Raw genomic sequence first — 12,081 nt, forward strand, 5'->3', positions numbered from 1 at the left:
AACATTAGCTGTCAGGTAACTTTCTTGGTTATTAGCTTGGCTAATGTTGCTGGAAGAGTACCCTGGGTCTTCTAGATTGCACTTGTCAGCTTCCCTGCCTTTAGGAGGATATCTTTTTCTCACTGGTACTGTCTGTAAAGTAAAAGCTTTAAATAGCAATGGAAGTGAAGCTGGCCGTGAGTGTGTCCTTGTGTATTTGCATGGCAGAAGGATTTGCTTAAAAACTAATTATTCAGTAGTGCTATTCATGATTAAATATAAAAATATCATTGGGTATATTTAAACTGGATCAAAAGTGGAGTCCACACTGCACATTTGTGGCATTAATACTAGTATAAATAGTGGCTGAGGTTCAGCAGTGGTTCGAAAACAGGCTTTTTTGTTCTTATGTTATCCCAGGACTTTATCCAGACTGGCTACACCACTGAGGCCTGTCAAGCTGACACACGGCCCCACCAGCAACCGCACCTGCCTCCACGTTCCCACTCTCCTCTCCCCATTACCTCTGAGCGAGCTTGGGCGGGGACACCGTCCCTAGAGGGTCCCCGGAGCCTGCCCGACTCGGGCCGAGCCTCTCCCTGCATGAGAGATGGAGAGTTCTTCTTACGCCTCCTGCAGACAGAGGTGGAGAGGATGGAGGGCTGGTGCCAGAACATGGAGAGAGAAGCAGAGGAGAACGAACTTCCGGAGGAGAGTGAGTGAGAGAGGACGACTCGAGATGAAGATTAACAATGAATAATTCTTGGGTTTCTCAAACTACGTGTGTGCTCTTTCCCACCTAGTTCTTGAACTGATTCGAAACACAGTTGGCAGTGCCCAGATGCTCATGTCTCAGAAAGTCCAGCAGTTCTTCCGCCTCTGCCAACAGAGTGTGGTGAGTATGTGTGATTGCATGCGAAATCATGACATTACATATGGCGCATGATTTTTGCCGTGATTCGCTAAAGGGCTAGATTTGCTCGGCTGCAAACACTTCACCGGTGAAATTAGTCTGTAAATCCCCATGTAATGCTTTACTTGTTAAGTCCTGTCTCCCCCCGCACACCCAGGACCCATCAGCCTACCCTCAGCCCACGTCTCAGGACCTGGCTGCCTTCTGGGACCTGCTCCAGCTCAATATAGAGGACGTCAGGGTCAAGTTTCAGGATCTCCAGAGGCTCAAGGACTCTGGTTGGAGGCTCCCGCCTGAAAAGAAGGTGAGAGACCCGGGGGTCCAAACCACCCTGGTTTCCCTTCAGCACTCCCCCAGAGCTAAGATGGCAGTGTGCAGGCGAGTAGCGCAGATGGTTGTGCCCTCCAAGCCTTTTCAGGCTGTGAAAATACAGAACAGCAAGAGGAACTGAGCTGAGCTGAGCTGCCCACAAGACTGTGAAATCCAAAATGTGCTAGACGTCTTTTGCATTTAATGCAGCGTATTACATTATTTTCTATATAGGTTTGGCTACTCACTGATCAACATTATTCAGTCAACAACAAACTAACAATTGTTTCTCTTTTCTTCTTTTTCTTTGTGCATTACCTCTGTTTACCTTCTCCCATTTCATTGCCTTTTACTTCACCCAATGCCAACGCATGCTGAGATGTTTTTTTGCTGATTTTATGTGCTTTGTCGTTATGTTTCGGTCCGTGATTCTTCCTCACTTGAATTTTTGCCCTTTATGTTGGATTTTCTTACCTTTTTGTTGGGTTTTCATCCTCCTATCTCCTCTTGTTTTTGCATGGGATTCCTTCTACACAACCATACAAAACCATATTTTTTCCCCCCTCTCGGTTAATCCACTGCCTGTTCACCTGATCACCACGACTGGGCTAGGAGGACAAGAAGCTTCCTCCACCCTTACCAAAGAAGCCAGCAGGTGGGGTGAGTGGCAGCCTCCGGGCTGATAGCGTTGGGGATGGGGTTGCTGGAGGTGGAGGAGGAGGTGGGTCAGGGGGCCTGGTGGTGCCTCGCGTCGGTGGGCACACCCTGCCCATCAGGGAGAAGTCAATGGACCTCGGGGACCGTCAGAGGACAGAAGCGAGGAGGCGGCTGCTGCAGACCCGGCGCACTGCCTCCTTCAGGCAGAACTCGGCAACAGAGAGCGCTGACAGTATCGAGATCTACATCCCCGAAGCCCAGACTCGACTCTGAACACCGAGCTGAGGTGTTTCCCTCCCACCTTCTCACCCACCCTCACCCCCTGCAAAGCTGGCCAATCTCAGTCTGTCTCCGAGCCCAGTTTTGGATCCGCACGCTGTTAATGCGCTACTCCCCTCTAGCATTTCCATCGAAATCAGTTATCATACTCATTAAACAAGCAATGACAGCCATCGTAGTGTCTTGAAATTTGGATATTTTACAGACACAGAGGCCTAAACGTGGAATGGTAGCTAGCTAGCAGACATTTTCAAGTCTTTTTTTTGTTTTGTTTTTGATTAATATTATGGCTGAAGACAAACAGCAGTCCACTTTTATAACCAACCGAGGTTCACGCAGTAGTAGCATGCCTGTGCGTGTTTACCGAGCACATCTCCATCACTGAAAAATCAAGGGCTTAACAGATACAAGAACTCATACAGAATCTCCCTGTATGGATGCCGTGTGCAGTAAAACCTCATCCTTCTTTGTGAGGTTTCTTAATCACATACAAGATGTGTCCATTCGCTTGACTGATGCTACCGGTGTGGATGAACAAACATGGATGAATTGAGCATCGGTTCTAATGCCCTTAAAGTCAGATGGCTGGCAAACCCCAAAGAACATCCCTCCCAGTCGTTGTCAGCCAACTACAGCTTGCACCTTTCACCCAGGTGCCATCTGTCCCCGGCAGCACTCAGCCAGAGAGTATGAAATCACTTTAAGTTTCTCTCTTTCGTTCCTCAAATCCCGTGTTTTCGTTTGACTACCCTCAGCATTCAGCAGTCAGGCTGTTTGAACGGGCAAGTGCTATTTGTACATAGAGTGCACAGTCATGTTTGCCAGAAGGAGCTTTTGCAGTGTAGCATCACAGCCTTGATGGCTAGAGAGCACTGCAAACATAAAATAAATAAAAAACTAGGGGAGAGAAGCTGTTTGCTTCTTATGTAGTCCTTCTGAAGTTTCAAGCGTTCAGGGGTGGGGTTTCTGTGAGCTTTTAGAGGAGAATATATTTTCCAAGGCTATACAGGACTCTGCTGAGAAAGCCCCCTTTTTCACTGTGAGACTATAGCACCACCAAGTGGTTAAATGAGGACCCAAACTAATAACAATGGTCTGTAGGAAGTTCTCGCCACTTCAGTCAGGAATTAACAGACACCCCAATGAAACAGCCATGACGGAAGATGGGGGGTTTTTGGGTGGGGTGGGGCTCTTTTTGTTGTTGTTTTTCGTGCTTTTTTGCACTTAATCAGTGCTTTCCCTGGCGCGCAGTGCATTTTCTCTTCTCTTAGAAATTGTTTCAGTGGATTTCCCCCTACTGCTTAATTAAGAGGGCAGCAGATCGCAAAATAAAAGAACCGTCAAAGTCTTCAGCAGAATCTGCTTGCCTAACTCGAAGTGCCGTCCTCTCAATCACACAGAGCCCTGATTACAAAGAAGGGATGATTTCTCTGAAGGGAAGTAAACAAAAAAGAGTGGTATTCAGTGAACAGCAGTGCCCTACGAAACCTCCCCAAAGAGACATCAAATACAGGAAACCGCCGAGCTGCCAGACAGAGTCTGGCAACTGTGGTGAAATTAGCTAATACTTGATTGAGTGGACGTGTGCGTGCTTTGTTTCTCGTTATTGACTTCCTGAAATTCTCTTCTCTGTGGTCTCCGCTCTGAAAAGTGTAGCACGATTTGAAGAGTTTTTGAAGGGGGCCTCATTTGCAAATCTACTTCATAACAGATATTTCTGATACAAGTGTTTTGTATGGATGTTGCACAGAAAAATGGCATGTGTGTGTGAATGCACTGGAATTAATGCTTACACAGGGCTGCGAGTCACAAGGGACATGTGACGAAGCCCGGCGAATACTAAAAAGTCCAAATCTGCCATTTTGACGATAGAAAAAAAAACAAACCCACACACACTTAAATTTGAAAAATCTTTTAGCATGACCTGTTTTTTCTTTTTTTCTAATATTTGGATGGAATGTGTTGGAAAAATGGGATATTTTATTGGGAGATGTATATTTTATAATATAATCCACATTTCTAGATTAGTAGAGATTATTGAGTACAGTATATGTACGAATTTAAAAAAAAGCATATATCAAATGTGAAATTCTACAGTATTATTATGATAGATTATAGCATTGTGTGATACTACAGTTGTGTGGCATATCCAGACTCAGTACATGTGAAAAAGAATCTCAAATGAATATTATTATCTTCAGTGTGTGAGTCAGGTTCACAGGGTATAACTGGCAAGAGTGTTAATTGCCAAGTGTGAGCCTCCTTAGGCCTACTGTATATCTTCTTCTGTGGTTCTAATGACATATACTGCTGTATCCCCTTCCTGTATTTCCTCTTTAGAGCCAACTACATGTGCCTAACCAGCTATATGTGGAGGTTTCCTTTGAACACAGTTTACAGTATATAAAGAAATGTAAATAGAAAAGTATAAAATATACAGAGAATATTGTTAAAGAAACTCTTTTTACTGTACTGACACACCATCTTTGATCTCCCCCACTTTCACTTGCAATACCCACACAAGACTGGCAAATTCTATTGATGTTAATACTGCATGCTTTATTACAGCTTCCTTTAGCAGAATCTAATGGGATTTGTTTTTTTGACCGATAAAAGGAAAGCACTTTTTGTAGCCTTTTTTTGTGATTTCAAACAAAAACAAATTGGTAGGATTTTACACTGTCTTTGTACAACGATCACATCCTCGGAGGACACTGATGTCGATGTCCTTGAAAACCGCAATCGATGTTTCGGTTCGACTCCGAGGCGATGCGCTTAACAGCCTCCATGTGAAACGGCCGATTTTATGTTTAATTCATTTGAAGGCGTGCGGTTCAGAGAGCGGCCTTTTTATCCCCATGATCCTCTCTCCCTGAAACTTGACAACATTTCAGCTGCGTTTTTGACCCAGCCCTCATGAAACAAAGCACAAAGACCTGCTTTATTACTGTAACTCCACTGTGAAGGACTCTTGACTCCACCCTCGCAATCCTCAAAGCTACATTCAGAGGGATGGCAAGGTCTTTCCATTATGAGTTGGCCTCGAGGGGCTCCAGGAATCTTTAAAGGCTTTGTTGGATATTTATCCACAGTAGCAACAACTACTCCTACTACTTTGTCTTCAGTTCTCGCTGACATTCTCCTCTATTGTTTATCATAATTTGAGGTGTTAGCCAGCCACCTTGCCTTGTGATAACAGGTCCACTGAAAACACACTTCTGGTGGTTGTGATTTCCACGGTTTGCGTTCTTTACTGTATCTATTCGTTGTTCGATATCTGCACAGTACACTGGAGTTGTACAAACATGACCTGACCACTCACCGACACAACAGACAGACTGCTATATGAACCTTTTCACCTCTTTCTGTAAGTGCAAAAACCCCACGTGGACAGCCAGATGGATAAGCCAACTCTCAGTACCTCAGTTTCTAGCAGCAGTGTCTCCAATCCCCAACCCAGGCCTCTGTCCTCAGGGGATTCTCAACCAACAGACCCTGAACATACAGCGTCAGACCAGCCCTGCAGGAATGTTGTTAATATTCTCTGAAAGTGTGGAAATCACACGTCATTTGAGCCCAGATTCTCTTTCAGCCATTCTCCGAGACTGGAAAGCGCAGCGCGGTAACGTGCAGGTGCTGGCGATGGAGGCGATCGTAGCCGATGTGCTACGTGTGTGCATTTGCTGTGTGCTGTGCATCTGCAACAGACTGAAGGTGTAGGGGTGTAGTAGCAGCAGATTTGAGTTTTAATTTTACATTTCTGTGAGACAGAGCTGCTCTGGAGGAAAAAGCTAAGTCACTGAATTAACCCTCATTACGAGAAGCAGAGGGGGCAATTTTCTAAAAACATTTCGTTTGTGTCATTATTCTCAGCAATATTTAAAGGTGATCAAATGTGTGAAAAAAAACTTTTTCAGACAATTATCAGCATTTGAATACTTTTAACCAACAGCAATAGGAAATATTTGCTTAGCATTAGCAGTGCTAGGATACAGGAGAGCGAATTGGAAACCATTGGAAAATAAGATCAGTGTGGAGAGATATGGAGGCTGTAACATTATTCAAACTCATACATCAAACTTAGCTTATTTAAAGAGGTGGGGGTTAATATATGTTTCCATGTTTTGGTCCTATATAAACTGTTACAGTGGTAAAAGGCTATACAAAACAAAAACTGGTTTCTGATGGTTTTTCTGTTCTTGGCTCCGTAGGATATAGAAGACATCAGGTATCAATATGGCCATCTCAGGTGCACAGCTCATGGCTGTGAGCACAGAAGCCCCACCCACCTTCAGTTCAACCCCTCTGTTTGCGAGAAAAGGCCAGTCAGAGGAAAGTTGGTTTATAGGAATTTGAAGCTGAAACAAATGAGCAGACAGGTTGTATCAAGACCCAATATATCATCAAAAGATCAAAGCTCTACTAGTAGAACTAAAATAAACACATTTATTACATACAGAATTGTTTTTCAAATGTATATGTGGATCCAGCCTACTGAGACTGCTAGCAGTTACATATAAGCGTGCTGGATTGCATCAATTCTTCTCACGTACTCGTGTTTAGCTGGAAATTTAAGTTCAGACTAAGGAATTAACAGAGGTGATTACAGTCTTAATACACTGAGTAACTATTCCTGAAAAGCTGAGTCCATATCTAATAAAAAAAAATGTTTGCACGCTTCCTTAAATGTTCTATGTTGCTTCCTTTCTGCCTCCAGAGCAGCTCAGCGCCAAGCAGATGTTTAACTGAAACTCCAATGTGCCTTTAGCACTGAGGTGTACTTCTGTATGTGTGCGTATTAGCACTGTAATGTCGCTTTACAGTAGACACGGTTAGCCATGCAGATCAGAGAAAACTGAGCAATTACTGTGTAATTAACAAAAATGATACCCTGCCACCGTCGTGTTTACAACAATGTAAATACCTGTTACCAACAGACGTTGCTCTTCTCAATATTGCACATATTGTTATTACGTCATGATTATTAGTATGATTGCTGTCATTAAAATGGTTAATAATTGCCATCCCTTCCATTATTACAAACGGTGTTGTTAGTCACAGCCATGGGGTAAACATTGTTCTATATTCAAGGATGAGTCTTGTGTACAATAACAAAACAAAAAGAAAAGGTTTAATATCTAACGAGAAAGTAAATAAATCGCTGCTACTAAGGAGATGGAGTAGAGGAAGAGGAAACTGAAAATAACTCTGGGAAGATATTTTTCTCTGGGATCACGGATGGACACTCCCATGCGGGGTGAGATCACTGAGAGAAAAGTAAGCACTGAACAGGTGGAGCGAATAGAAGACCCAGACCTAAGACCTTCTTTCTCCGTGTGCTTTTACTCCACTCTGAACTCTTAGTGCTGCCACAACAGAGACGAAACACAGACTTCAAACTGATAAGACGCTCCACTCTCTGTGTTCTACTCTATAATGTAGCAAAAAACACAATAGCCCCCTCTTCTCCTTCTCTTTCATGTCTCACCACGATTTCTAAATCAGACGGGTTTGACACATTAAGCTTTTCTGTCTTTAAGCTCAGCTTTATTGTCGTGCTTACTTGTTTTATACACGTTCGATTCAGTGCCAAGACAGTATATTGTACAGTTAAATCATTAAATGCTTTTGTTTTGCTTTATTTGGGGGTTTTGGGGGTTTTTTTCATCCTATAAAGAAAAAGAATTGACCGGAGCATATAGCAATAGAGATGCCATAAAATATGAACTTTCACATTGCCACCAGTGAGTACACAACGTGCATGAACACAGCGATCCGAAGACGTGCTGGACGGCGGTGGAGGACGATGCCCGGTGTACATCCTGATTCTGTTTCTTGTGTTGTGCTTCTCATTTTGTACATACAAATTGATTTTCTGGATTTCATAATGACTCATGGGTCTGGATGTGTCGAAAGGAGCACGCCTGACAGCGCTGAAAGCCCAGAGAGATGGCACACTGTGACGTGGTTTACCCCAACACAGAATGTAACACTGTCAACGTTGTCGAAACATTTTCTAATGGCTAATATTATTACTATTAATATGATTATTATAAAGCTATTTTAGCGAGGTAAATGAGTGGGTGCTGCGTCTTCTTTGTGTGTGTTGATTTTTCTGATTAATGACCAAATAAGTAGGTGAGAATATATAAAGTGCATGTCACCCTAATCATATTTCATCGGCCTCGGCCTCACCTGCTTCAAGCCAGCAATGAAAGACAGGAAACAGTCTTCTGACTTAAATGGATCTGCTAGGATTACAGGATAAGATTGATGCAACTCATCCAAAAAATCGAAATGTGAAAATGACATTGTGCCTTACGGGCAATTATGACATGGTCTTGACCTTCGCAGTTGCCATGCAACCAGGGGCGGATCTAGAGAAATTTTCTTATGGTGGCAAAGAAATCAAATGGGGTGGCAAAATCAAAGCCTTTTTTTTTTCAAACACATGTGCAGGTGGTTACATATGGTTAAAATAATTCAAATGCAGTAAGTATACACGTTTTTCATATAAATATAGTCTATAACTTAATTATTGTCTGTAGCCCACATAATTACACACTTTAGTTACATAAAACATGTGAGTTTTGATCTTATGTACTGTATAGCCTGTATAATAAATAAATATGTAGCCCAATAACTATAAAACCCAGAAAGCTACACAACATGGGGCGGTTCATTTACAAACACAAGTCTAACTTACATTTCACACAGTTTTTTGTTAGAAAACAATCACATTGTTACAGCTTAAATTACACAAAATGTCAGAAATCTGCACTGTTATGAACAAAAATTTAAATCTAATTTTTCACGATTTGTTGGATGAACCCTCTGAGGTCTGAAATACAACCGGCCATTTTTGACTCCTTTTGAGTTTACGTTTGTATTTCACCCTCAAATTGTTTCATTTTATTTTTTTCCCCTTGCCTCGTTTGGTATCTTTCTTTTCAGCTCAACTGAATTTAACTGTTTTTTTTCACTGACATACTGCATTAGTATTACTGATCTGAAATCACACAAAGAACTTAAAATCCTAGTAGTATTTCTTTACTGTAAAAAAAAACCACAGACATGTGGAGTAAATTTTTATAACTTGAAATGCAAATATAAATTGTACATTTTGTAAACATATACAACAATTTGCAGCCAATAGACCTGACGTTTTTTTTTTTCATTTTGTACAACCATTTAAAAATATTAACTAAAAAACTAAAATGAGAGAACAATCAGGTGTTGCAATAAGATGCCCCACAAATGATGTGTGCCAGTAAAAACAGGAGAACAGCACAGGGATAAACCTGCAGGCCTGACAACAGGAGGTGTATCACTCCGCTGGTTTTCTACTTAGTGACAGTGTTTACCTTGCAAATGTGCCTCTGTGACATTAATTAGTGCCCTCACTGACACACAAAACAAAACGACTACACAACAGAACAACTACACAACACAACACACTTATACACTCCACACTAAACGTCACAAATCTCCCACATCTAAAAACTCTCTCGTTCTCTCTGTCTCGCTCTGTCTCGCTGCGTGGCTGCAGCCTGTTTCTATGTCAGCTTACATCAGTCATGTGATTTGGAGGTGCAGCGTGTCCGTGGACCACAGAGGGTTAATAACACTCACCTTCCTTCCATTTCCAGACTGTAACATCCAACCACCCATGGTGTTGTTCAAAATGTGCTCTGGCACAATCATAAACATCACTTATGATGAAAAAAGCCGGTCCTGCTATGGGCTGAACCATTTGTTAATGATGGAGGGGGGAAACACTATGCAATATATTCAGTTTTAGCATTTATATTAACTGTTGATTGTAACTACGCTCAAACTGTTAATGCTATCTTATTTTAATAAACAAAACTGTCATATGGAAAACTGGGGTGGCACTTGGGGTGGCAAGGGATCATCTTAGGGTGGCACTTTCCACCCCATGCCACCCTTCTAGATCCGCCACTGCATGCAACCAGTGGAGACTCCAAGTCACAGGCTGGTTTTGACATAAATAGTCTTTGACTCTTGGGTTATTCTGAAAGTCAGATGTCAGGAAGAGATCTGAATTTTTTTACTGAATAAATTTGTGCATGGGTGGGGGTGTCTAACTTCTGAAAATGTGTGTCTTATATGGGAAAACTCCCAAAGAACTTTAGCAACAACTTTTAAAAGAATATGACATGAATACAAATGTGATAACAGGAGGATTAACCACCTAGGACCTGGCGTCCACATATGTGGACATCACATTTTGGGTTATTTAGACCAAAATACTCAATTTTGCTCTACAAGGGCCTGATATCCACTTACGAGGACAATATACTGCTACTGTTCTATCGAAATTTTTAACGAATATCCTCATATGTGGCTCTCGTTTTCTTAGAAACAAAAATCAGGTAAAAAAAAAAATCTGGTCATTCTTTGTTTTTACATTCATTGGGTCCCAATATGCCCAAATATCAAAGAGAAATCAAAAATGCATGACGTGGAAGAGTTCGGGTCTTAGGAGGATAAATTGCCACTAATATATTTATATTTATATATACTGTATGTAAAAGACAAACGAAGCCGAGTAGTTCTTGGATTTGATGCCCATCTTCGAAGCAACCACTGCAAGAGGAAGTTTACAAGTTCATTACCAGTGTTGGTCAAGTTACTTGAAAATAGTAATTAATTATTAGTTAGAAGTAATTACTGATTAATTATCCAAGAAAGTAATCTAGTTACTTTACTGATTACTTATTTTCAGAAGTAATTAGTTACTTTATTACTTAGTTACATGATAGACAACCTGAATACGTAATAAACAATAGACCTTTCAGCCCAATTCTATTTTTTCTGCATATTTGCAACTGCAACTTTATTCATCAAGCAAAAATTTAATTATATGCAACATTCTCTGACTTGAAGAAATTTGTTTAGCATTTAAACCTATTATCTGTATATTCCAGCATATAAAATAAAATGTTTTGTTTTTACATTCACTCTTTCAAATAGATGCAAGTAAAACACAGCAAAAAATAAATAAAATCAAAGATTCAGCGCCACTAAGTCCTATCGTTCTCAACAGGAGTGGGGCCCGGTGCCACAGCGGTCATGTCAGTGGGGGGATCCGGGGGTTTCTCTATGAATTTCACATTCCTGTGGTGGCTTGGTAGATGCTTGTTCAGATTTGAAGTTTAATTTTTTGCTCTAGAAAGAAGTGTACAGCGGACACTAATGTTTTTGTCACTTTTTATGGAATAAAACTCAAAGTAATGTCAGTACATCCACGCTCTAAACGCTGCATGGTCGTACTCTCTCTCCCACACTCCATATTATCCTTGTTGATCTGCACACGTCTGTTGCTGCCACAGGTGTCGCACGCTCTTACATCATTGTCATAAGAAACTCTCACAAACAAAATCACGGTTTAATAACGCAGTTACGCAGCGTGCTTATGGGAAAGTAACAGTAATCTAATTACTTTTTCGCAATATTAATCCCTTACTTTACTCGTTCCTTGAAAAAGTAATCTGATTACAGTAACACATTACTGCCCATCTCTGTTCATTACACACGGTCGCAATAGTCTCGGCAGTGATGTGATTTCCCTTTGTGGGATTAAGGTGAAGTGGAAATGGAATACATTCTGAGCTTTTTAGTAGTTTTAGATGTTTTAAAAAAACATTTTTTCATGATGAATATTTCAGATTAAACTCAAGAGTAAATCACTTTATAGATTCACATCTTTTTGCAGCATTGATGTATTAACCTCGACAGCACACAGCTAAAATGCAAAGTAGAGGTCAATGATAAGGATTCTCCAAACCGATTTTCCATTTTTCTCACGTCCGTCACAGCCTGAAAGCATTTATAATAGAAATTCTAAGTAGACCAGATAAACCTATTAAGAAAGCCTAAAGGAGAGGACAAAAACAATTTAACGCATTCTCTGTCAAATG

At 41.2% G+C, this 12,081-nt stretch overlaps 1 protein-coding gene across 1 annotated transcript in view; it reads left to right on the forward strand.

Moving 5' to 3' along the window:
* dlgap3 (discs, large (Drosophila) homolog-associated protein 3) overlaps positions 1-8,213 on the forward strand; it is a 165,823-nt gene extending 157,610 nt beyond the window's left edge. Inside the window, exons 10-13 of the mRNA XM_026157071.2 lie at positions 400-694; positions 783-874; positions 1,050-1,196; positions 1,814-8,213. Of these exons, the coding sequence (XP_026012856.2) occupies positions 400-694; positions 783-874; positions 1,050-1,196; positions 1,814-2,131 (852 nt within the window). The 3' untranslated portion in view covers positions 2,132-8,213. The remainder of the gene's footprint in view (positions 1-399; positions 695-782; positions 875-1,049; positions 1,197-1,813) is intronic.
* Positions 8,214-12,081: the final 3,868 nt, after the last annotated feature.

Source organism: Astatotilapia calliptera, chromosome 22, assembly GCF_964374335.1.
Source record: "Astatotilapia calliptera chromosome 22, fAstCal68.1, whole genome shotgun sequence".
In the NCBI taxonomy this organism is placed as follows: domain Eukaryota; kingdom Metazoa; phylum Chordata; class Actinopteri; order Cichliformes; family Cichlidae; genus Astatotilapia; species Astatotilapia calliptera.